The sequence below is a fragment of the Podarcis erhardii genome (genome assembly GCF_964252035.2).
Source record: "Podarcis erhardii genome assembly, chromosome: 7".
Taxonomy (NCBI): Eukaryota; Metazoa; Chordata; class Lepidosauria; order Squamata; family Lacertidae; genus Podarcis; species Podarcis erhardii.
The window spans coordinates 93,002,431-93,028,294 of record NC_138511.1 but is presented as its reverse complement, the minus strand read 5'-3'; the positions used below and the strand labels follow the sequence as shown (position 1 = coordinate 93,028,294).

Genomic DNA, 25,864 nt, shown 5'->3' with positions numbered 1-25,864 from the left:
AATCAGCGCCCGCCATCCCAGCAGGAAAAGCAACTGCCATGGAAACAGCATCCGCGGCTGGCGGAGGCAGCAGAGCATCCCAGCATCGGCGGCGGAGGAGGAGGCGGCGCCCTCGCGCCCAGCCCAGTGCCCAGGAGGCTGGCGGGGGCACGTCTGGGGCACTGGGGCACTGGGGCCCGGGCAGCCCAGCCAGGCGCCGGGGAGAGGAGGAGGAGGAGGAGGAGGAGGAGGAGGAGGGCCAGGGCCGGAGCACGAGCGCGAGCGCGCGCGCCGCCGCCACCGGAGCCTGGGAAATACATCACGGGGCTCAGCAACAGCCACGGGGCAGCCGAGCCCAGCGCGCGCGCCAATGAGCGGAAGGCGCTGCTGCTGCTGCTGCTGCTGCTGCTGCTGGGCCGGAGCCGGCCCGGCTTGGCCTCGGTAGCTGCGGCTGGGGGGAGTCTGCACATGCTCAGAGGGGCCTATAAGAGAGCAAGGAGAGCATGCTGGATCAGGGCCCAACAGTTGCCTGTGGTTTCCCAGCACAAGGGCAACCGGACCATGGAGGCCTAGCGTGGCTCCTCTGGCCAGCAGCCACCAGAAGCCTCCACTGGGATGGTTGAGCCCTGCCCTCAGGGGCCTGATTCAGAGGGGGGGCCAGTTAAGGGAGCAAGCGCCCCTCCGACTCAGCCTCAGGCTCTTCCTGGGGCCTGGGACCCGGCAGGTGGGACAGCTCCGTTTCCTGGACCCCCAAAGGCAGGGCCGGCCCATGACAGTTTGGCACCTGAAGCACCAGTATAGGATGGGGGGCACCCGGCTTGCTAGCAGGACACGTGAAAAAGATCTCTGGGTCTTGGTGGAACACAAGCTGAACATGAGTCCACAGGGTGAGGCAGCAGCCAAAAAAGCAGCGAAGGCTATTCTAGGCTGCACCAACAGAAGTCTAGTGTCTAGATCCAGGGAAGCAGTAGTCCCACTCTATTCTGCCTTGGTCAGACCACACCTGGAATACTGTGTCCAGTTCTGAGCGTCACAATTTAAGGATATTGACAAGCTGGAAGACGTGCAGAGGAGGGCGACCAAGATGATCAAGGGTCAGGAAACCAAGCCTGATGAGGAACAGTTGAAGCAGGTGGGTATGTTTGGCCTTGTAAAGAAGAGACTGAGAAGGAGATATGAGAGCCATCTTCAAATACCTAGAGGGCCATCACATAGAAGAGGGAACAAGCTTCTTTTCTCTTGCTCTGGAGGGTAGGACTCGAACCCGTGGCTTCAAGTTACAAGGAAGGAGGTTCCGACTCAACATCAGGAAGAACCTTCTGAAAGTAAGAGCTGTTTGATGGCAGAATGGACTCCCTCAAGAGGCTGTGGCCTCTCCTTCCTTGGAGGTTTTTAAGCAGAGCTTGGACAGCCACCTGAGATTCCTGCGTTGTGGGGGGTTAGACTACTAGATGACCCCTGGGGACCCCTTCCAACGCTACAATACTATGAGTCTGTGAAGCAAACACAGAATCATGCCTCCCTTCCTCCCCAGGGGAGAGTGTAGACCCACATCAGGAGCAAGGGGGTAATAAAGGTCTACATGGGATCCGCTGTCTCTGTGGATTCTGCCGCCTGAGGCGCTTGCCTCACCTTGCCAGGCGGGTGGGCCAGCCCAAAGCGGCCTCTTGCCCAGCCCCCTCGTTGCCCCCAGGCAAAGCTCCGAGAAGCCACTGCCTTTCTCTCCCAGGGTGCAAAGGTGCTGCCGGACTTCTCCTCCTAAATGGCCTCGTCCGTGAACAGTGGGACCTCAGTTTCCGAATGTCTCAGAAGTCGAACATTTCGGCTTTCGAATGCCAAAAACCCAGAAGTAACTGCTTAGGTTTTCGAATGCTTTTGGAAGCTGAATGTGCCACGCGGCTTCCGTGTGGAGTTTTTCGGACGTAAATGCTTCCAGAAATGTACGCTTTGTTTTTGGAACGTTTTGGAAGTCGAACAGTATTCCAGAACAGATGATGTTTGAAAACCGAGGTACCCCTGTATCCCTCAAGGGACACCATCTGAAGGCAGCCCTGGATAGGGAAGTTTCAAATGTTCAATGTTTCATTGTCTTTTTATATTTTGCTGCAAGCCACCCCGACTGGCTGGGGCAACCAATCAGAGGGGCGGCATATTCACAACAAGAACAATTCTGACAACAGTTTCCCAGAATCGTAGAATCGTGGAAGTGGACGGGCTGCGGAAGGTCTTCCATCTCTCTGCAATGCAGGAATCTCAGTTTCAGGCTCCAAGGCCAGCCAAGCTCTGCTGAGAACCCTCCGAGGAAGGGGAGGGCGCCACCTGCCGACCCACTGCGGAACAGCTCTTGCTATCAGAAAGTTTTTACATATTTATGTACTTCCTGGTGCTGAGTTGGAATTTCCTTCTTGGTAACCAGGCAGGAACGCCCTCCCACCAGATGCCAAGGAAAGAAATCTGACCTTTAGAAGACATCTGAAGACAGCCCTCTTTAGGGAAGTTTTTAAGGTTTGATGGTTTTATCGTGCATTTAATTTTGTTGGGAACCACCCAGAGTGGCTAGGGAAACTCAGTCAGATGGGCGGGGTATACGCAATAAATCATCATCATCCTCATCATCCTCATCATCATCATCATTATTATTAGCTTACTCCCCCTTCCATGTGGTAACCCTTGGGATATGTGAAGATAGCTATCATGTTTCCTCTCAGTCTTTTCTTTTCCAGGATAAACATAGCCAGATCCTTCAACGGTTCCTCATAAGTTTAATAAATTATTATTATTATTATTATTATTATTAAGACATCTGAAGGCAGCCCTGTTTAGGGAAGTTTTTAATGACTGATGTTTTAATGTATTTTTAATCTTTTGTTGGAAGCCGCCCAGAGTGGCTGGGGAAACCCAGCCAGATGGGGGGGGGTATAAAATAATAATAATAATAATAATAATAATAATAATAATAATAATAATAATAATAATAATAATAATACTTAGATGCCACTTTCCCACCCCAAGCTGCACACAAAACTGCTTACAGCAAACACTGAAAACAACCAAATACAGAGCATTGGAAATACAAATATATAAGACACAGAGCACGTCAATAAATTAAAAAATGACAAAACCCAGCAATTTGGCAAACACAGAATGAATTCTACATGACAAAACAAAGCAAAAAAAATCCTTAATCTTAGGCCTAAGTACATAGATATGAAGAAAAGAAGAGCTATACAACAACCATGTTTCGGGCAGAGGCCTTGTTGCCCTTCGAGAAGCCTGGCTAGACACAGTTCAGAGGAGAGGGGAGGCTGGCACCCAGCCCTGCCGGGGGCATCTTGGGGGGGAGGCACCTGCCTGTTCCCCAGGAGAGACAAGGTGCCAGGGAAGAGGGGTCCCCATGGCCCCTGTGGCTGCTGTGAGTCGCTTTGGGTGCCCTTGGCATGGGGGTGCCCATTCACAGCCTGCGACATCAAACCCCACTGCCTGGCCTCTCCCTTTTCATGTGCAATTCCTTCCCTGCAATTCCTCACATGGGAAACTGAGGCAGCAACTGGCCTGCTGCAAAGACCACTGTGGGAAGACAGTGGTGAGGAATCGGAACCCAAGCCCCGGCCCCTGGGGGGAGAGGGACCCACGCCAGCTGCAGGGGGTGCGGGACTTGTTATCTGGAGGACTGGGGAGCAGCAGAGCTGCCTTAAAGTCACAGGGGGGGGGGGAAACTTGCAGAGACCCAGCTTGGAACAATTTGTTGTTGTTGTTTAGTCGTGTCCGCCTCTTCGTGCCCCCCTGGACCAGAGCATGCCGGGCCCTCCTGTCTTCCACTGCCTCCCTCATGCTGGTAGCTTCAAGAACACTGTCCCACCATCTCGTCCTCCATCGTCCCCTTCTCCTTGTGCCCTCCATCTTTCCCAACATCAGGGTCTTTTCCAGGGAGTCTTCTCTTCTCATGAGGTGGCCAAAGTCTTGGAGCCTCAGCTTCAGGATCTGTCCTTCCAGGGAGCACTCAGGGCTGATTTCCTTCAGAATGGAGAGGTTTGATCTTCTTGCAGTCCATGGGACTCTCAAGAGTCTCCTCCAGCACCAGAATTCAAAAGGATCCATTCTTCGGCGATCAGCCTTCTTGATGGTCCCACTCTCACTTCCATACATCACTACTGGGAAAACCAGAGCTTGAACTATATGGACCTTTGTTGGCAAGGTGATGTCTCTGCTTTTTAAGATGCTGTCTGGGTTTGTCATTGCTTTTCTCCCAAGAAGCAGGCGTCTTTTAATTTTGTGGATGCTGTCACCATCTGCAGTGATCATGGAGCCCAAGAAAGTAAAATCTCTCACTGCCTCCATTTCTTTCCCTTCTATTTGCCGGGAGGTGATGGGCCCAGTGGCCAGGATCTTTGGTTTTTTTTGATGTTGAGCTTCAGACCATATTTTGCGCTCTCCTCTTTCACCCTCATTTAAAGGTTCTTTAATTCCTCCTCACTTTCTGCCATCAAGGTTGGAACAATAGTCCACCAAAAATCAAATCCTGCCTCTGCATTTATCATCTCAATCCACACCCCACTTTTTCCTCCAAGGAAAAAGCAACCCTGTGAGGTTGGTCAGGCTGAGAGGCCCAAATTCGTGGAGCCAGTGAGTGCCAAGTGGTGATTTGAACCCTGGTTTCCCAGGTCCTCATCCAGCACTCTAACCCAGTGATGGCAAAACTTGGCCCTCCAGCTGTTTTGGGAATGCAACTCCCATCGTCCCTAGCTAGCAGGACCAGTGCTCAGGGATGATGGGAATTGTAGTCCCAAAACAGCTGGCGGGCCGAGTTTGGCCATCACTGCTCTAACCACTGCGTCACATTGCCTCTCGTATAATGATGTTGCTTCCTGATGTGCCACAGGTGCCCCCTCCCGCTTCCCAGAACACCATGGAATATGGGGGGGGGGGAATCTCAGGCGCACTTTCTTGGTGGGGGAGCAGATCAGGGGGCAGCCAAGGAAGACGCCCTGCGCCAGCCTCTCTGCCAGCCGCCTTGCCCTGGCACAGAGGGAATCCTTGCTGACGGATGCTGCCATCTTGTGGTCTGAAACGGCAGCGCAAGGCAAGACTCACCAGGAAGTGTTGCCAATATTGATTTTAATAATAATATTATTATTAATATGTTATTTATTATTTTATTTATTCCCCAGCCACTCTGGGCAGCTCCCAACAGAATATTAAAAGCACGACAAAACAACATAAAAAAACTTCCCTAAATGCCAACCTTTATCACACACTCAGGGCGGCTGACGGGGTAAAATACAAGGTAGAAACACAAGTAAACAGTTAAAATGAAAACAACAACACCCCCCCCTTCCCACAAATACATTTAAAAGGCTGGGGAATATTAATCAGCCCAAGGCCTTGTCAAAGAAGAACGTTTTCGCCTGGCGTCTAAAAATGTATATATTTTTTGGTTAGGACATTGTGATTCTAAAATATATATAATTTGGGGTTTAGGATATTGTGGTTCTTCTCTGGGCCACACTGTCAGAATAAAAATTTGCTCGTGCCACAACAACTTTTTTATTAATAAGAAAACGAAAGGGAACAACTGCTTGATGACACTATCCCTGGGACATTCAGAAATTATAGAATATTGCAGCTACCCAAGAACGTGATTCATCCCCCAAATATAAGGATAAAGGGATCTCCCCCAGCGCTGGGTTTGAATCTGGATCAGAACTTGGGTCATCCTCAGTCTCACTTGGTGCTTTTGCTCCCCCCTTTTGAAAAGACATCTGGCCATATTTTGCAAATAAAGGTAAATATTTTGATGCTGGACTGTACAGCACTGAGATCTTTAAATGTTTCTTTGTCCTGGGATTCTCCTCTGAGAGCCACTGGCTCCTTTATTTGTCCCCATGCTCCCTCCCCAAACTTCGGATGAATTAAGTTATTCTTATGCTTATTATTGAGAGCATTTGTCCCCTGCTCCTTTTCAGCTGAAAAATCTTCCAGGGCAGTTTAAAATGCAGCCAAAACAAGGTCCCTGCATTGTGGGCTTACAATCTAAAGCGCAACCACACAAAGAAACGACGGCATACAAGGAAAAAGGGACTGGGAGGGAAGAGGAAAATCTGATTAACCAGTGGTGGCCAAACTCGGCCCTCCAGCTGTTTGGGGACTACAATTTCCATCATCCCTGACTACTGGTCCTGTTAGCTAGGGATGATGGGAGTTGTAGTCTCAAAACAGCTGGAGGGCCAAGCTTGGCCACCACTGGATTAAACAATCTATGGCCTCTTAAATGCGACTGGGGAGGGGCAATTCATTGTTTTTTGTTATTATGTTATTATGTTGCCAACCACCCTGTGACCTTCGGATGGCGGGTGGCATTTAAATGTAATAAATACACGAACAATTACAATGAATCCAAACAAAAACTCTGGCAGAAATTGCGAAAGGGTTGTCCCCACAATGGCCAGTTTGCCCAGTTCTGGTGTGAAACTGGTGCAGTGGAGGAGCCCTGATGCTCCCCCCCCCCGACTCCCTCGGACTCTCCATCCACGGAGGTTTCGGATGCGCCCCCGTCTGAGGGTCCAGCCTTACGGGGGTTGGGATGGATGACCCTCGGGATCCCACTCCCACTCTCCAAATCTAAGGTTGTGAGGCCACGGAGGCTGCCCCGGGCCACTGTTCTGCGCCCGATCCGCCCACGATGGAGGGACGGGCGCCGGTCCCAGGATCGCGGCTCCGAGGGAGAAGCTCCTGGCCCGGCCCCCGCGCCTGCCGCCCCCAACCTCGCTGCGGGGCTCCCCTCTCCGCACCCCACCAGCAGCTCCGAGCCTGGGCGCAAGGGACGCGGAGGATCGCGCGCACGGGAAGATGCGCGGCGCAACCTCCGCGCCCTTCTGCGCAGCCGCCTGTCCCGGGAATGGGGGTGGGGCGGGAGCCACGTGACCAGCCCCTCCCCCCCGCCCGTGGGAAGGAAGCGGAAGAGGGACCCACGTGGGGGCGGGGAGGGCGGAGCGGCCGAGTTTCCGCGTCTCCCGGTGGGGGAGGGCGGCGGGGGAGGCAGCGCCCGGACGCCTGGGTCCCTTCTCCGGACGCGGCGTCTCCGGACGCCCCTTCGGGCGCGATGGTGAGGGGAGGAAGGGCGGCGGCGGGGGGGGAGCGGCGCCTTCGCCGCCGAGGCTCCTGCGGGCCGGACCGGCGCCTGTCCCGGGCCGGGGGCGCCTCCGCGTTGCTGGTCCTGCCCGACGGGGCGCCCGCTCCGGCTCCGGGGGCGCAGCAGCAGCAGGAGGAGGCGCCCCCTGATCTCTCTTTCTCCCCCCCCCCAGTCCGCTTCCTTGGACCTGAAGTCGAAGGAGGAGAAAGACGCCGAGCTGGACAAGCGGATCGAGGCCCTGCGGCGCAAGAACCAGGCGCTCATCAAGCGCTACCAGGTGAGACGCGGCAGCTGGATCCGGATTCCGGGGCCGCGCGGGGCGGGCGGGGGAGCCTGGCGCTCTGCACGTGCGCAGAGTCCCTCGGGCGGCTAATCCGGGCGGAGGAAGAGGCGTCGTCCGGCTAAGCGGCTTAGCGAGGCCCGGGCGCCGTGGCTTCGCGTGACCTTGCCAGGGGCGGCCAGGCAGGGCAGAGCTGGAAGGGGCACCCAGGGGTCCTAGCCGAACCCCCTGCCATGGCACAGCTGCTATTGTTTAGTGCTATCCGCCTCTTCGTGACCCCCTGGACCCGAGCACGCCAGGCCCTCCTGTCTTCCACTGCCTCCCTCATGCTGGTAGCTCCGAGAACACTGTCCCACCATCTGGTCCTCTGTCGTCCCCTTCTCCTTGGGCCCTCCATCTTTCCCAACATCAGGGTCCTTTCCAGGGAGTCTTCTCTTCTCATGAGGTGGCCAAAGTCTTGGAGCCTCAGCTTCAGGATCTGTCCTTCCAGTCAGCACTCAGGGCTGATTTCCTTCAGAATGGAGAGGTTGGATCTTCTTGCAGTCCGTGGGACTCTCAAGAGTCTCCTCCAGCACCAGAATTCAAAAGCAGCAATTCTTCGGCGATCTGCCTTCTTTATGGTCCAGCTCTCACTTCCATACATCACTACAGTGGTACCTTGGGTTACATACGCTTCAGGTTACAGACTCCACTAACCCAGAAATAGTGCTTCAGGTTAAGAACTTTGCTTCAGGATGGGAACAGAAATTGTGCTCCAGCTGCATGGCAGCAGCAAGAGGCCACATTAGCTAAAGTGGTGCTGCAGATTAAGAACAGATTCAGGTTAAGAACGGACCTCCAGAACAAATTAAGTCCTTAACCTGAGGTACCACTGTACCGGTTGGGCCTCTTTTTTGCTCTTCAAGATATGGCAATCCTAATGGACTGTCCCAAAAGACCACTAATCAACATCTCACCACCCTGAAAAGAAGTGACACGGTGGAGTGACACGTGGTTCTGTCCCAGGCTTGGCAACACTTAACATATTTTTCTCTCTATAAGACACACCAGACCACAAGGCACACCTAGTTTTTGGAGGAGGAAAACAAGAAAAAAACACTCTGAATCTCAGAAGCCAGAACAGCAAGAGGGATCTCTGCACAGCGAAAGCAACGATCCCTCTTGCTGTTCTGGCTCCTGGGATAGCTGTGCAGCCTGCATTCGCTCCATAAGACGCACACACATTTCCCCTTACAGTGGTGCCCCGCAAGACGAACGCCTCACAAGACGGAAAACCCGCTAGACGAAAGGGTTTTCCATTTTGGAGGCGCTTCGCAAAACGAATTTCCCTATGGGCTTGCTTTGCAAGACGAAATGTCTTGCGAGTTCCTGCGGGTTTTTTCCCCTTCCCCCCCCTTTTCCTAAGCCCTAAGCCGCTTATCAGCTGATCCGCTAAAAGCCGCTAAACCGCTAATAGCGCTAATCCGCTAAGCTGTCAATGGGCTTGCTTCGCAAGACGAAAAACCGCTATACGAAGAGCCTCACGGAACGGATTAATTTCGTCTTGCGAGGCACCACTGTACTTTCTAGGAGGGGAAAAGTGAGTCTTATAGAGCAAGAGATACGGTAAGTTCTTAACCCGAGGTACCACTGTACTGGGAAAACCATGGCTTTAACTATACGGACCTTTGTTGGCAAGGTGAGGTCTCTGCTTTTTAAGATGCTGTCTAGGTTTGCCATCGCCTTTCTTCCAAGGAGCAGGCGTCTTTTAGTTTTGTGGCTGCTGTCACCATCTGCAGTGATCATGGAGCCCAAGAAAGTAAAATCTCTCCCATTGCACAGCAGTCGCGCCTAAAGAATCCCTGGGGATCTGGGCCAGGGTCCCTCTGCTCTAAGGCTTCCTGAGAAGGGGCGTCCACCACCTTCAAAGATCATGCATTGCAGGGAACACAGTTCAGGAACCCCTGGCAGGAAGGAGAGGCCGCTGCCTTCTGAGGCAGCCCCTTCCCCATAGACTCTCCTGCTCTGCCGTTGGAATTGACTGCCCCGAAGATGCAGCTTGCCGGGGGGAGGGTCCCCCGAGAGGCCTGTGATTTCTTGGGGGGTGGGCTGCCTGCCTCCCCACCTGACGCACTCTTCTCTCCTCCCCCCCCCCAGGAGATAGAAGAAGACCGCAAGAAGGCTGAGCAGGAGGGCATTGCCGTGACGGGGGTCCATCATCGCCACCCCCGCTCTGCCGAGGGGGAGGGCCCAGAACGCCGGCGGGGAGAGCTGGACGCCCCCACCCTGACAGTGCAGGTCTTGCTGTCCCCAGAGGTGGGTGCTGTGGGGGGGGGAGAGGCAGAAGGGTGGGGGCGTGGCTGGGGAGGGGGGCAACGGGGGCTCACCCCTCATCCCTTTTCCACTTCTGTCTCCCCGCAGGAAAAACGTCTGATCAGCAGCGACAGGAAGCCCTTCCGCCCCAGCCCAGCCACCCCCCGGGGCTCCCCCCGAGGTGCCCCCTACCCAGGCCCCCGCTCCCCCCGAGCTGAGGGACCCCCGGAACAGCCCCGATGGGAAGGGGCCGGCCCGGACGGCCCAGGGGCCAGCAGGCGGGGGGGAGGGCGAGGGGCCCGTGGACAGAGGGCCAGGGGCCGGGGGGGCCCCGCTGGCGACACCGGGCCTGACCGGAGGTCCAAGGTGAGGGGTCTCGGGCCGAGGGAGGGGGTGGGATGTGGGGAGACCAGACCCCCCTCTCTGAGCCCCACTTCCTTGGGCAGGAATGGGAAGAGCGTCGCCGGCAAAACATTGAGAAGATGAATGAGGAGATGGAGAAGATTGCGGAGTACGAACGCAGCCAGCGGGTGAGTCTGGGGGGTGGGGAGGGGGCTTGTGCTGCTGAGAGGGGGGGTCCGTATGGGGCAAGAGTCTGTGGTCTGGCCTGGACCTGGGGGTCTCCCCCCTCTCTCTCCCAGCAGGACGGGGCCCAGGAGAAGAATCCCATCCGGAACTTCCTGGACGACCCACGGCGCAGCGGCGCCTTTGCCGAGACCGACCGGCGGGAGGGCAGCCGGCGCCATGTCCGCAACTGGGGGGGCGCCGACTTTGAGAAGGTCAAGACAGGCATGGAGCAGGGCAAGCAGTGGTCGCCCCCGGTACGTGGCCAAATTCTGCCGTTGATCCAGGGTAGAGTCCAGTGGAGTTGGCAGAGTAACACCTTAAACACGTTGCAGGATCCCCCCAAAATAGACCAGAGGCCATTGCGTTTCATCCAGCAGAGCTTTGCAGAATGGGCACAAATCCCATACATTCAGGATTGGGCCTGTCCGTAAGAAACCCACTTGCAGCAGACTTCACTTAAACTTACAGTAACTTATACGTAATAAGTCTTAATGCTAAGTGTACTATGTACAATTGTAACTTGGTTATCAAACGCCTTGGTACTTGTATGCTTTGGCTCCCAAATGCCGACAACCTGGACGTGCCGTACTTTCCTGTGTATAAGACTAGGTTTTTTTATTGAAAAAATGCATCCAAAATTGTGGGTCATCTTATACACAGATACAGTCTCCCACCATTTTCTCAATTTGGAGTCCCCCCAAATAGGGGGCATCTTATACATGGAGGCGTGTTATACATGGAAAAATACGGTAAGTGTTCCGGTTTTTGAACGTTTTTTGGAGGTCGAACGTCCGGCGCGGCTTCTGCTTGAAGCTCTTGCAGCCAATCGGAAGCCGCGCCTTGGTTTTCAAATGATTTTGGGAGTCAAACGGACTCCTGGAATGGATTAATTTTGAGAACCAAGGTTCCACTATACGGAACACCATCCCAGAAGGGAAGGGGCTGCCGGCAGGTGGAGAGGATGTGTTTCTGCCCCAGGGATGTGGGTGTGCCGTGTGGTCCCCTGGCCCTCTCCACCTGGCCCTCTGGGGGGCCCCTCCCTTCATTGGCCCCACTCTCAGCTGGAGCGTTTGCTGGTCAGCTGGGCGTGAGGAGAGATGCCTGAAGCTCAAATGGGCATCTGATGCTGTGCCCGCTTTTGACCCCACCCGTGGCATGTGGCTCTTGGGAGAGGCGGCCCCCAGAAAATGTGGTCCTCTCCTGTGAAAGGTTCCCTGCCCTGGAATAAATAAAGGGGCCTGGCTCGGTGCCCCGGACCCCCCCCCCCTTTGCAGCTCTCCTGGTTTTGGGGGCTGCATCCTTGCAGCAAGAGGTTCCCTCCACCTGTCGGCTCCTCTTTGCCCTTGGCCCCAGTGGTCATCCAGCCCACCCCGGGCAGCGCAGGGGTCCGACCTCTGCTTGAGAACTGGCTCTCCCTGGCAGGGTCGCGGTGGCGCCCGGCGCCGGGGGGTTCCGGTTGCGTCCCCCTTGGACATGACGCTCTCCATGACGGGCCGGGAGCGCGCAGAGTATGTCCGGTGGAAGCAGGAGCGGGAGCAGATTGACCAGCAACGCCTGGCCAGGCACCGCCAGCCCACCGGGGAGTGGCGCCGCGAGTGGGACGCCCAGAAGATGGAGGCCGCGTAAGTCGGGGGGGTGGGAGGAGGAGGGGGGGGCCTTGGGGCTTTCATGGGGGGGAATTCTGGTCTGGTGGGGGGGAGCAGATCGTACTCATGCTTTCAGTGGGGGATGGGACTGGGGGACCCTGGGCCCCACTCACTTGCAGAGCAGGGAATGCAGGGGGGAGGGGGGCCCTTTATTTATCTGCTTCATAAAATTGTGTTTAAAAAACAAAATTTCAAAACAGTTTACAAAGCAATAAAATCATCCCTAAGAAAAAATCAGCAATGAAACATTGCAGAAGGCAAAGAGGAGTCCTGGCCATTTCCACTTGGAAGTGGGGGCCTGGGCTGGGCAGAACCCCCTTTTTGGAGGGCTTTTGTGCCTTCCAAGGGCTCTGAGCAGCCTCTTGGAAACTCAGAATTGTAGAATTGGGACCCCGAAGGGTCATCCAGCCCAACCCCTGGCTGATCCTCCTCACCGTTCTCCTTTCCCTTTCCCAGGTTTAAAGAGGGTGCCAAGCCCAGCGGTCCAAGCGGCGGCAGGCATGGTAAGGAGAAAATTTGAAGGGGCTTTGGGGAGACCCTCTGGGTGGGCTCCTGGGCGCAGACCCCTGCGATGAGCTCGGGCGCCTCAGTCACCGCTCAGGCCGACCTGCCCACTCTCACTTCAATATTTAATAATACACTAATTAACTTCAAGTCGTTTTCAGAGGTTTTGGGTTTCTAGTTTGGTTCCTTTCTCAGGTGGCACTTTCCTTCAGTTACCCCCCCCCTCCTTTAACAAATCCCACTCCTGAGGTGGTTTAAGTAATAGTCTATGGCAGTGGTGGTGAACCCATGGCACGTGCGCCAGAGTGGGCACCCAGAGCCCTCTCTCTTGGCACACTCACCATCGGCCCAGCAGTTCCATTCTTGGGGGCTGTCAGAGTGAGCAGCCGCTCCCCCCACGCCACTGCGGGTGGGAGCACGCGCCAGCCATAACAGCGTTGGGGGAGTTGCGCACCCGCCAAGCAGCTCATTTTCTGCGGCGCCGCTCCCCGCCCCCAGCGTGATTAGTTGTGTCGCAAGCAGGAAACACCGTATTTTTGGCTCCATAAGACGCACTTTTTTCCTCCTAAAAAGTAAGGGGAAATGTCTTTGCGTCTTATGGAGCAAATGTGTGGTCCCCGGAGCCGAATTGCCCAGGAGCAAAAAGCAGATTGTGCTTTTGGGGGGGGGGGAAGAGGGAAGGGGGGTGTTGAAACAAAGCTGCTAATCGGCAAGCGATTGGGAAGGGAGATAAGGGACGCTAGCATTAAGGAGGCTGCCTGGGATTGGAGAGGTAAAAGCCCATGGATCCTCAGGATTTTTGCATTGGGTCACCCCAAATTCATCATCAGATCACATAGCATGTCTGTGGCCACCGCATGAACCACAAAAATCATACATCCACTGTTTCGTTCAGAATATTTTTTCCCTTGTTTACCTCCTCTAAAAACTAGATGCGTCTTATGGAGTGAAAAATACGGTATACAGTGGCGATAGGAACTCAGTAGGAAAAATGTACCTAAATTAACCCTGATTTATAGTGGTTAGTCCCTTCTCAGAGCTCCTCCCTGGCCCCCCCTTTCCCCCCCGCCTCCTCAAGGACCCGCAGGACAGACTGCTCCGCTTCAGGACAGGTGTCTCCTCCCCCCTCCTTTTCTTGCTTTCCTTTTAGCTCATGGGAGGTCTGGCTGCTCTTTCTTCACCCAGTCATGTCAAGGAGCAGCATGGGGGCTAAAAGGAGGAAGAAATGGAGGACAATATCCCTGTCCCCTCAGAAAAGCTCTTCTTTCTCTTTTTGTGGAGGGTCTAGGCCCCTCTTGAAGGACCTTTGCCTTGCTTCAATCAGGCTGTATATTTCCACCCCTTGGGACGGGACCGAAATATTTGACTTGCCTCATTTTGAAAACTGGCATTTTGAAGCTTGGACCGTTAGGCCGTCTCTTTTTGTACCAGCTTGGAGTGTATGAGGGAAACTTCCACTCCCGTGTCCCTTAATCCTTTTAAGACCTCTTTATTTATGGCAGAGGTCAGCAGCCTTAGGCCCATGAGCCAGAAGTGGCCCATGAGCCATCCCCAAACTGAGCCACCTGCTCAGCAAGTCCCTGCGCGCTGCACTAAACCGCTGCAGCACGGCACGGGAACTCCCTTCTGTGGCTCCGGAAATCACTTCTGCCCAAGCCCAGACGCCGGAAATCGCGTCTGCTCATGTTTGCAGTGCCAGAAACCGCTTCTGTGCGCAATTGCCGGCATCTGGGCATGCGCAGAAGTGATTTCTGGTGCTGCCCTGGTCTGTCCCATGGAGTATCTCCGCAGGAGTGATCCAGCCCATGCTCAGTAAGCCTTGCTGACCCCTGATTTATGGTAAATCACACTTTATATATACTGCCAACCTAGCAGTTCAAAAGCACATCAAAGTGCAAGTAGATAAATAGGTACCGCTCCAGCGGGAAGGTAAACGGCGTTTCCGTGCGCTGCTCTGGTTCGCCAGAAGCGGCTTAGTCATGTTGGCCACATGACCCGGAAGCTGTACGCCGGCTCCCTTGGCCAACAAAGCAAGATGAGCGCCGCAACCCCAGAGTCGGCCACGACTGGACCTAACGGTCAGGGGTCCCTTGACCTTTACACTTTATATGTCAGCCTGACTCCTTTCCTATCTCCCTCTCCAACCTCCCTCCTCACCCACCTCCACTCAACTACAGTGTTACCTCGGGTTACAGACGCTTCAGGTTACAGGCTCCGCTAACCCAGAAATATTACCTCAGGGTAAGAACTTTGCTTCAGGATAAGAACAGAAATCGTGCTCCGGCGGCGTGGCGGCAGCAGTAGGCCTCATTAGCTAAAGTGGTGTCTCAGGTTAAGAACAGTTTCAGGTTGAGAACAGACCTCCGGAATGAATTACAGTGGTGCCTCGCAAGACAAAATTAATTCGTTACGCGAGTTTTTTCGTTTTGCGAGTTTTTTCGTCTTGCGAAGCACGGACTTTGGAAAAGCTTCAAAAATCACCAAAGTCTTCAAAAACCTCAAAAAAGGCTACCACACCGCGTGCTATGAGTTGCTCCTCGAAGTGAATGCACAGGAAACAAACTTGCAAGACGTTTCCGTCTTGTGAAGCAAGCCCATAGGGAAATCCGTCTTGCAAAGCAACTCAAAAAACGAAAAACTCTTTCGTTTTGCGAGTTTTTCGTCTTTCGAGGCATTCGTCTTTCGAGGTACCACTGTAAGTTCTTAACCTGAGGTACCACTGTAACACTCTCCCTCCGAGGCCCCTCCTTTTAAGCCCTCCCTCCTGGAACCACAGCCAATCAGAGACTGCCATTCTTTAACCATTTGCTGGCAGAAGAAAAAGTAACCAGCTTTTTGCAGCTCTCCTTGGCTGCTCTCTGCCCGCCTGACTCCTTCCTTCCTTCCTTCCTTCCTCTTCCCCACAGATGAGCCCAGGCGGCCCCCCAAGCCCCCCACTTTTGGGCAGTTCCTGGCCGAGCCGCAGCCAGAGCGACGCAGGAAGGGCCGTGGCCGTGGAGGAGGAGGCAGGCGAAGAGGAGGGGGAGCGGGACCCCCCAAGCCCTACAGGTGAGGCTGCCTTTGCGGAGATCAGTGGGGCAGTCCCCTGACCCCCTGATTCTCCCCCTGGGGGGTGGGGGCTGGCATCTCCCTCCTGGTTCAGCTGTCGGGGCGAGTCTTAACTGCGGGTCTCTCTCCTGCCAGCATGCATGACGATCGCTGGGAGGAGCAGGAGGAGCAGCAGCTAGCGCCTGCAGCGGATCGAGCCCCAGAGCAGGAGGAGGCAGACAGGGCTGCCGCCCAGCAGGTCAGACAGGATGGGACGGGAGGGGTTTTTTGGGGGGTGGGGTCTTGCTCTTCCATTGGCTTCCCCTAAAGAGTGGGTCTCAAACTCTTTTCTCTGGGCCCCCCTTTCAGAATAACAATCCGATTGAATCTTAAGAGTTGGGAGGGGCACCCAGGGTATCATCTAATCCAGCCCCCCCCCGCCAGGCAAGAATCACAGCTGAAGAACCATAGAATTCTAGATTTGGGATTCCAAGAGCCATCTAGTCTGTGTCCGGAGCTCAGCCTACACTCGAGTAGGACCCTGGAATGCCCGACTGGCATGTTCCCTCCCTCCTGGCCGATCGTTCAGGAGCTTCACAATCTTTCTTCATCCCGAACATCACAGCGACCGATGCCAACAGACACCGGCACACTTAGGGATCCGCAGAGTTTGTGCAGCATGCATGACAGACCCTCAGCAACTCAGCATTTTGGCTAATCTACTTCATTTACATATAAACACACACAGAGCACTGCAACATGGCTCCCTCTCTCTCTAGCATCAGACAGCAAAGAGAAAAAGAACAAAGGACAATAGTCCCCCTTCACGGAACACAGTAACACAAACATCCTGTCTCCGTCACTTCCCACTTGGTGGAGTCAAAACATATCATGTCATGTGACAGACAACAATCCCATGACTGCACTCATGGAGCAGGAATACTAACAGTCTGACCCCCCGCAATGCACTTGCAGTGCTCATATCCACAAGGTTGGCGCTGAAGGCAATCTTCCACGATTGTGCCACACCAACCTTTTAATAAGAAATACATCAGGAAAGACAACTAGAATTGTTCTCAGATTAATAATAATAATAATAATAATAATAATAATAATAATAATATCACTTGATGCATTTTGAAAAAATGGCTATCCATGTCTTGCAAATACAAAAATTTTTTTATAGTATATAGTCATACTTTGGTTTCCGAACAGCTTAGTTCCCGTACGTTTTGGCTCCCGAGCGCCGCAAAAACCCAGATGTGACTCTTCCAGTTTGCAAACTCTTTTTGGAAGCCGAACGTCTGACTGGCCTTCTGATTGGCTGCAGGAGCTTCATGCAGCTAATCAGAAGCCGCGCTTTGGTTTCTGAACGTTTTGGAAGTTGAATGGACTCCCGGAACGAATTCTGTAGACTAGACCAGTGTTTCCCAACCAGTGTTCCGCGGCACACTAGTGTGCCGTGAGACATTGCCTGGTGTGCCGTGGGAGGGAGGCGGCCGAGTCGGGCGGCGAGAGGCGGGGCGGCGGCGGCGAGCACACGCGGGGCGGGGAGCGAGCTCCCTCCCACATCCCATCGCCCCGTGCTCCGCGCTGTTGTAGGCCAGCCCTGTGCACCCGGGGGACCTCCCCCCGAGAGCGCAAGGCTTGCGGGCGTCAGCTGGCAGCGCGGAGCACGGGGCGCCCTTCGGAGGACGCCCCGTGCTCCGCGCTGGTGTTGGCCAGCCTTGCGCACCCGGGGGATCTCCCCCCAGGAACGCAAGGCTTGCGGGCGGCAGCTGGCAGCGCGGAGCACGGGGCGCCCTTCGGAGGACGCCCCGTGCTCCGCGCTCGTGTTGGCAAGCCTTGCGCACCCGGGGGGCGCATGGGGCGCCCTGAAACAGAGGGTTCCCCATGCTGCGGACTGTAGCCTGCCGCCGGACGCGCGGGGCGCCCTGAAGCAGAGCGCCCCTCGCGCCAGGCAGACATGGGCCAGCCCCACAAGCTCGGGGGACAGCGGGGAGGCGCAGCACCGCCATCCCACTGTTCCCCGACCTGGTTTTTTTGGGGGGAAATAAAGGAAAATTTTTTTTCCTTTATTTCCCCCCTCAAAAAAGTAGGTGCGTCCTATGGGACGGAGCGTCCTATGGGACGAAAAATACGGTACTTACTATTTCATAATAAAGTAATTATAAAATACTTTCTTTGTGTTTATTTGATTCCTATTAAAGAGAGTTACTTTATATATAGTCAATATAGGCACAGAGTTAATTTTTTAAACATTTTCTAATGGTGGTGTGCCTCGAGATTTTTTTCATGAAACAAGTGTGCCTTTGCCCAAAAAAGGTTGGGAAACACTGGACTAGACTGCACTGAAATGCTTAAATGTTTCTCTGCTTGCCCTCGACTCTTCCTGCCGCGTACTTGGAGAACCACTGTCCTAAAGCGAGAAGGACATCTCTCGATCGTAGTCGCTGCCACTAAGCAGCACAGGACCAGGGAATGATAGGCTGTAGGGGCTGGGAGGGACCCCAAGGTGCCATCTAGTCCACCCCCTGCAAGGCAGGAGTCTCAGCTGAAGCATCTATGGCTGATGGCCATCCAACCTCCACTTAAAAGCCTCTGAGGAAGGAAAGAGTCCAATAGTAATAATAAAATAATAATAATTTACTATTTGTACCTGCCCACCTGACTGGGTTTCCCCTTCCGCCGCCATCAGCTGTTTATCCTCAGAAAGTTCTTTCTAATGTTGAGTCAGAATCTTGCCATTTCTACCCTGAATGCTTTAGCGAAGCTTCCTGCATTGTAGGGGGTTGGAATGGATGGCCTCTGGGGGTCCCTTTCCAGCTCTGCAATTCTGTGCTTTATGAATTTGTAGCCATGGGTTTGGGTCCTGCCTTCCGTGCCTCTCTTGTGTGGTTCTTTGAAGCGCCCGGCCTTTGCCCGCCGACCCCCGGCCTTGTCCTTCTTCTTCTGCAGGCGGGGCCCCCCGCCTCCCCCAGCGCTGGGGAGAAGGAGGAAGAGGAGGAGGAGGAAGATCAGTGGGAGGACGTCAGCGAGGGAGAGGAGGAGGAGGCCGAAGGCAGCGGCAGCCAGCCGGAGGAGGAGGAAGGGCCTGGCTTGGCCCCCCGGCCCCCGGGGCGAAACGGGCAGCTCTCTCTGACCATGCCTGCCCCCCAGGCAGAGACCCCCAGCGCAGAGGGGAAGCCGCTCACCCCCTTCTCGCCGGCTGAGGGCTACTGCCCCGTCTCTGACTGGGGAGAGGAGATGGAGCTCAGCTCGCCCCGGGCAACCCCCCCCAAGAACCCCCTGGCCGCCCCTGGGGAGGGGCCGCCCCCCACGGCAGGTGAGGAGCCAAGCGGGGTGGCGTGGGGGTCCAGCTCAGGGGTCCTGGGTCCCAAGCGCTGCTGTTCACATGGGTCAGAACCAGGGTGGATTTGATTTCAACCAAATCGATTTAAATGACAAATTTAAATCTCTAATCAGCACAACTTGATTTAAATCATTTTTTTAAACAGAAAGACTCATTCTTGCTTGTTTAATTTTAACATTTACAACCAGAGGAAGTTTTCACTTTTGGAATAACAAATTTTCAGAGTGGTTTTTACGGTTATATCAAAAATGACTGATTTGGTTCTACTATTAGAAATACCTTGATAGATAATTATGAAATTGTGAGGTTTAATAAGTTACATGTTTATATCTGGACAGCTTTTCTACTGTACAGTAGACGCTTGGGTTGCGAATGTGATCTGTGTGGGAGGCACGTTTGCAACCCGCAGCACCGCATCTGCGGACGCATGGGCTGCGATTCGACGCTTCTGTGCATTTGCAAAGCGCCCAAACCCAGAAATAACCTATTCTGGTACTCCAGGGTTCAGCGCTGTGCGCAACCCGAAAAGGCGCAACCCAAAGCGTCTGTAAACCGAGGTTTGACTGTACTTGATTGGAGGGAGAAAGATAATAGTTTCCTTAATAACAATTGAAACAATTGAAGCAATAACATTATAGCATGTGGTTTAAAAACAACTTAGGCCGAGTTTTAGCACACATGAGAAATTAAAGCAAATCCTTATATCCTATTGAATAGCCTTTGGGCTTAAATGGAACATAAAAAGAAAATTATCTTTAGAAAGATTTTTCCTCCAGAAGCATTTTATTTTAAAAAAAATCCATTTTAAATTTTAAAAATCAAAATTAAATTTAAAAAATCAGATTTTTTTGTTTTGTTTTTAAATTACTGATTTTTATCCACCCTGGTCAGAACTCGGTTTGGGTCCTCCCAGCGCATAAAGTAACTGAGGGGGGTGGGAAATCCTCTGTTTCCCCCCCCACCTTGTGCAGCTATACCATCTTCTTTCTCTTTCTGCAGGGACGAAGCCCCCAGACCCTCCAGCTGAGCAGGGTTCCCCTCAAGCGGAAGGGGCGGCCCCTCCTGGACCCGTAGTGCCCCCCCCAGCTGTGGCAAAAGAGGAAAAAGAAGAGGAGGACCCAGAAGTTGTGGCCCCCGGAGGAGGGGAGGCTGCCCAGGAGCCTGGAGAGCCAGGTGCTGCGAGGGGCAAGGGAGGACCCCCCCAGCCCCCCCTCTCTGCCAGACCTGGCTCTCCCTCGGGGACTGAAGCCCTCTTTCTTCTCTCCCCCCCCCCCAGGCGCGGCCATGGAGCAGGACCTGGCAGCTGCGTCCGGCGCGGTGGAGATCACCGGTTTCCAGCGGGTGCGTTTCTGTAAGCTGCCCCCCAGCGGGCTCTAGCGGGCGCCCTCCCTGTTGGGCGGCCCTGGCATGGGGCGCAAGGACCTCTCTGTCTCCCTGCACTGGCTCTGCGGCGCCACCTCCTGGCTGCTCCCTCTTCTCGCCCCTTGCATGCGCCTGTCCTCCTCTCTGTATGGCCGGGCTGACCCCTCTGCCCCACTTCCTGGCAGCAGCGGCTATCTGGGGTTTCAGGCTGGGGGGGTGGGTCTCTCCCAGCCCCACCTGGAAATGCTGTTGTTGAGGGTCGAACTATAGACTATCTGCCTGCGGGGAAGCAGCTCTGCCTCGAATGGTGGTGGTAATAATAATAATAATAATAATAATAATAATAATTTATACCCTGCGCTTCCCGGTTCAGGAAACTGGGATCAGGGCAGCTAACAACAAATTTAAAACACTTAATTGATGCTACAAAAAACCCAGCATAAAATATGGTAAAGGTAAAGGGACCCCTGACCATTAGGTCCAGTTGTGGCCGCCTCTGGGGTTGCGGCGCTCATCTCGCTTTACTGGCCGAGGGAGCCGGTGCACAGCTTCCGGGTCATGTGGCCAGCAGGACTAAGCCGCTTCTGGCGAAGCAGAGCAGCGCACGGAAACGCCGTTTACCTTCCCGCCGGAGCGGTACCTATTTATCTACTTGCACTTTCGACGTGCTTTCGAACTGCTAGGTTGGCAGGAGCAGGGGTAGCAATGGGAGCTCACGCTGTTGCAGGGATTCGAACCGCCAACCTTCTGATCGGCAAGCCCTAGGCTCTGTGGTTTAACATACATTGCCACCCACGTCCCCATAAAATATGGTATAAAGCGTAAATAACAATAAAATCAAAAATCAATTTAGGGGGGAAATCCATCCAATAAACACTAGGTGATCCCCAGGGCTAGCTGGCTAAATTAGTCCCACTTGGGCCAGCGAGGAGACCGGGGAGAACCAGCTGGGATCCCAGAGCGGGGAATCTTCACAAAAAGGGGAGGGGGAGAGAAGGGAAGGAAGGGGTAGTCCCGTGGGGGGTTGTTTTAGGGGTCTGCATCACCCTCCTCTTTGCGCCACCCAGGGCAAGGTCCCCCATGGGCAAAATTGAGCAGCTGGGGGGGGGGCATTCCTGAAGGGGCTTTTGTTGTGCATTATTTATTTTTTTCATTTCTATACTGCTTTATGTTTTTAAGAAAAATCTCAAAGGAGTTTGCAGCATATTGAAACATCAATGAAAACAATCCAGAATCAAACATTTCTAAAGAAAGTCAAATCTAGAGTATACAGTCAAAGCAACATAACTAACAGAAAAGTAAAATATTACCTTTAAAGATTTCAAAATAAAACATTGCAAAGGAGGTCAGTGACAGAATACATATCTGACGCAAACAAAGTTAACAAAAAAAATCTTCAACTTTTTTTTTTAAAAAAATTGCTAAGTGAAGTCAGATATAAAATGCACATTTAAAACAGCATAATGTTATCATAAGCATTTCCCCTCCAAACGAGGATTTTGCTCTTCCTCCTCCCTGGCAACATTCAAGTGGCCTGGGAAATGGGCACAGCGGCCTTTGTGCTGGGCCAGGAATGCAGGGATCGGGGCAGGACCCCCCCATGTCCCCCCCTTTAGAAGACATCTGAAGGCAGCCCTATTTAGGGAACTTTTAATGTTTGACAGACTACTGTATTTTAATATTTTGTTGGAAGCCACCCAGAGTGGCTGGGGAAACCCAGCCAGATGGGCGGGGTAGAAATAATAATAATAATAATAATAATAATAATAATAATAATAATAATATATTTATTCATTCATTCCTTCCCCCGCTCCAGCCCACAGGTGTGAAGAGGGTGGCCAGAGCTGGTGGGAGTGAGTTGGGGTCCAAAGCGAGGAGGGGCTGCAATTCTGGGAAAGAAGGGCGGAAGGGAAGGAGGCTGGAAAGTCTCTGTAGGAATTCCCCAGCCCCTTCCCTGGTGGAATCCTGGCCACTTCCCCCCACGGAAAAGTTGTGCAATTAGTCAAAGCAGGGAGAGGCGGGGAGTAGATTCTTCAGACACACAAGTAGAAAGCCACATTCAGGGATCACATTTATTTCTATTAACTTATTCCTTGCCTTTTTCTCCAAGGAGCTGGAGGTGGGTCTCCCCCCACCATTCAATCCCCCCCCCACGACCTTGGGAGGTGGGTTGGGCCAGAGGCAGCGACTGGACCAAAGTCACACCCCATGAGCTTCTTGGCTGGGGGTGGATTTGAATTTTGGTTTTCCAGATCCTACCCTGACACTTGGAAAAAGGGGGGGGGGTCTGGCCAGAAGCCCATTCTTTGGGGGGGGTCTTGGTGCGTCCCAAGGGCTCTGAGCAGCTTCATAGAATCACAAAATTGTAGAGTTGGCAGGGATACCCAGGGGTCATCTAGCCCACCCCCCTGCCAAATCCAGGTCTCCGTCAGCCTTTTAGTGTTGGCATGGAAGCATGGTGGCCTTGGCATCGCGGGAAGTGGGGGGAGGCGGCTGTTGCTGACTGCCAGCCCCCGTGGCTCTTATGCACTGCTCCCCACAGTCAGAAGGAGCAATGTCAGGGTGGATAAAAATCAATGATTTCATTAAAAAAAGATTTTTTTAAAAAAAATAGGATTTTAAAAAATATAAATCAGATTTTTAAAATAAAATGCTTTGGGAGGGAAAATCTTTCTAAAGGTAGTTTTCTATTTAAGTTACATTATAGTCCAAAGATTCATCAGGAAATAAGGATTTGTTTTAAGTTTTTCATGGGTGCTAAAACTCAGTCTAAGTTTTTTTTTAAAAAAAAATTAGCCACATCAGTTAACAAACATGGATAAACATGCTATAATGTTATTGTTTTAGTTAAATAAATTGTTATTAAGGAAATGATTATGTTTTCTCCCTCCAATCAAGTACAGCAAAAAAGTTGTCCAAATATCAACAGTTAACTTATGAAACCTCACCAGAATTTCATAATTATTTGTCAAGGTATTTCTAATAGGAGAACCAAATCAGTCATTTTTCATATAACTGTAAAAACCACTCTGAAAATTTATTATTCCAAAAGTGAAACCTGGTTGTAAATATTAAGATTATACCAGCAAGAATGAGTCTTTCTGTAAAAAAAAAATGATTTAAATTGGGTCTTAACTGACTAGAGATTTAAATCAAGTCTTACTGACTAGTGATTTAAATCGTGATTTAAATCGATTTGATTTACATCAAATCCAGCCTGAGCACTGCTTCCGAAGACCCATTGCTGGAAGCCGCAGGAAGGGCGAGTGTTGCTCTCGTGGTCGGATCCTGCCCGCAGGTTTCCCATTGGGGCACCTGGTGGGCCACTATGAGAACAGGAGGCTGGCCCAGATCCGGCAGCCGGGCTCTTCTGATGTGCGAATGGAACCTCCAGCTCCTGGGGCAGTCTATCTCTATGGGGAATTAGCCACTGTGAGGGCTGCCTGTTGGGCCAGCTGGGCCAAGGGCCTGATCCTGCAGGCTGCTCTTCAGGGGGGGGGGGCAGGAGCTACGTCTAGCTGCCGGTTGGGGAAAGTCCTTGTCTGTTTCTCTGCTTCTGTTTGCTGCATTAAACCTTTTCTCTTTCTCTCTGACGCTTCTCTCTGGGCTTTTCTCCTCTTCTGTGCATGCAGCCCCCACTGCCTTGGGGTGACCCCCCCCCGCCCAGGTTCTCTGTCTCAGGAATGCCCGCTGGCTTGATTCATGGGCTGTGGCAGAGGGGAGACCCCCTCCAGTAGGAGTTTCTTTTGGGGGGGGAGAGAGCAAAGGGATGCTGCTGCATGTTTGGGAAAGGGCAGGCAGTTGCCTTGGGCCTGACGGGACGTCCCTCTCCTCAGTTGCAATTCCTGCATTGTGGGGGTTGGGCTGGATGACCCCCCCCCCCCGTGTCCCACCCAGCCCTGCAGTTCCATGTTTCTTCAGCTGTGCAGTTGAAAGGGGGATGCTGCCCTCTGCTGGGAAAGCAGGGCACTGCAAGACAAGCCCATTCAGGTCATCTTTATTCGCCTGCAGGAGGATAATGCTAATAATAATAATAATAATAATAATTATTATTATTATTATTATTATTATTATTATTATTATTATTATTATTATTATTTATACCCCACCCACCTGACTGAGTTTCCCCAGCCACTCTGGGTGGCTCCCAACAGAATTAATGATAATCCCTTTTTACCTGGGAAGAGGAAGTGGCCCTTGTCTCTCCCTCCCACGCCTTCCTTGTACCTGAATTTCAAGAGCATTTGGCTTTGGCAAGAGCAGAGGGCAGGGCTTGCTCTTCAGAAAATTTCCCGCAAAGACCTTCCCCTCCCACAGGGGATGGAGAGCCTTCAATGGCTCTTGATCATTCTTTTGGAGTTTTTGCCCCCAGTTCGCAGAATTGCGGCCTTGGAAGGGGCCCAAAGTCCATCTTGCCCAACCCCAGTCGCAGAGAAATAATCCCTGGCACGTTGGTGTCCGAGCCCTGCTTAAAGGCCTCCATCGAAGGAGAGCCCACCGCCCTCCCAGGGAGCCCCTTCTCCTCTGGATGCCTCTGACTCTCGGAATGTTCCCTTCCTGATATTTAGTCGGAATCTCCCTCCTTGCCACTGGAAGCCATGGGTTCGAGTTCTCCCTTCTGGAGCAGCTCGCTCCATTTTCAGCCTTTCAGATATTTGAAGAAGGCTCTCGTACCGTGATTATTTCATTATTCACTTTGGGCGGGGGCTTGCTTGTTTTGGGCCCGCCCCAGATCAAAACAAAGCCCAAACTCCCAGCAAAGACTAAAATGCATGTTGAATTTCAAGGCAAAAGTCAAGAAACACCAAATGGGGGGCTGGTGTGTTTTTTTTAATGGGTCTCTTCCTCTCCACTGGCCTGTCCCTTCTCTGCCTGGCTCACCTGCACCCAGGTGTGTGTGTGTGCATGTCGGGGGGGGGTCTCAGGTGGGACCTGTCCTCCCCCCCTACTTGTGACTGATTTTCTTTCCCTCCCGCCCCCCCAGGAGCAGACGGAGGAGGCCTGAGGTCCAGGAGGACATTCCCTGTCGCTCTGTTCACCCCGGGTTGTGGGGCAAGTCCTGAGAGTTCGGAGCCAGAGCAGCTTCCTCCATGGAGGGGGTGGGATCTGCAGCCCCCCCCTGTAATCTGCCTGCTTGGACCACTCCTTTCCACAGCCTCCAATACAATGAGTGGGGGGACGCCAGCCCCCGCCCCGCCCCAATGCCTTTTGCTGCTGTTCACGCAAGTCACCTGGCAGGTGGGGAAAGTGCCCCCCCCAGCTGCATGTGAGGCTGTTGCTGACCCCTGCCAGATGAGGCACATTTTTCAAGGGGGGGACTTTGCTTTGCACCCCTTGCAGTCCCTGTTGTCATCGTCCCCCTTCTGTGCATCGCTCTTTTATGCCGTTTCCAGGATTGGGGGGCTCTGAGGGTGGGGAGAGCAAGGCCCCCAGTCTGGTAGGGGGGAGCGACGGCAGCTCCTTGTGTTAGGAGGGGCTGCCCCCTCTGCTGGGGTGAGGGCTGTCTGTGGCGCTGCCCCATATCATGTGCAAATGAAAGGGTTTCCTGTCAATAAAGCCTTTCCAGCGACTTTCTGCCTTGTCCTCCCTTGCTAGAGTGAATCTGGGGGGCGGGTGTTTTCTTAGGAGGAGGGGTCTTCCTCTCCAGGGGGTGGGGTGGGGGTGTCGCCGGATGCCTTGGGCTGGATTCAGCGTGCCATGTTTTTAAATAGCTGGGACTGCATCTC

At 53.3% G+C, this 25,864-nt stretch overlaps 1 protein-coding gene across 2 annotated transcripts; it reads left to right on the top strand.

Moving 5' to 3' along the window:
* Window positions 1-6,934: 6,934 nt before the first annotated feature.
* CCDC9 (coiled-coil domain containing 9) lies at window positions 6,935-25,707 on the top strand. 2 transcript variants are annotated; one of them, XM_081869039.1, is made up of 14 exons: window positions 6,935-7,081; window positions 7,281-7,385; window positions 9,525-9,683; window positions 9,789-10,046; window positions 10,127-10,210; window positions 10,325-10,501; window positions 11,670-11,869; window positions 12,350-12,396; window positions 15,304-15,445; window positions 15,581-15,683; window positions 18,383-18,749; window positions 19,776-19,949; window positions 20,053-20,117; window positions 25,123-25,707. In XM_081869039.1, exons 1-14 carry the CDS (start codon window positions 7,079-7,081, stop codon window positions 25,141-25,143), a joined length of 1,905 nt encoding a protein of 634 aa, XP_081725165.1. In that variant the 5' UTR covers window positions 6,935-7,078; the 3' UTR covers window positions 25,144-25,707. The 2 variants fall into 2 exon arrangements, with proteins under 2 accessions (XP_081725165.1, XP_081725164.1); XM_081869038.1 differs by having other exon boundaries at window positions 10,322-10,501.
* Window positions 25,708-25,864: the final 157 nt, after the last annotated feature.

What these genes read in the sequence shown, in the direction of transcription:
- CCDC9 (XM_081869038.1), top strand. An exon ending in GCCCAGAAGATGGAGGCCGC is followed by an intron (nt 11,870 to 12,349) that starts GTAAGTCGGGGG and finishes TCCCTTTCCCAG; the next exon opens with GTTTAAAGAGGGTGCCAAGC. An exon ending in GGACCCCCCAAGCCCTACAG is followed by an intron (nt 15,446 to 15,580) that starts GTGAGGCTGCCT and finishes CTCTCCTGCCAG; the next exon opens with CATGCATGACGATCGCTGGG.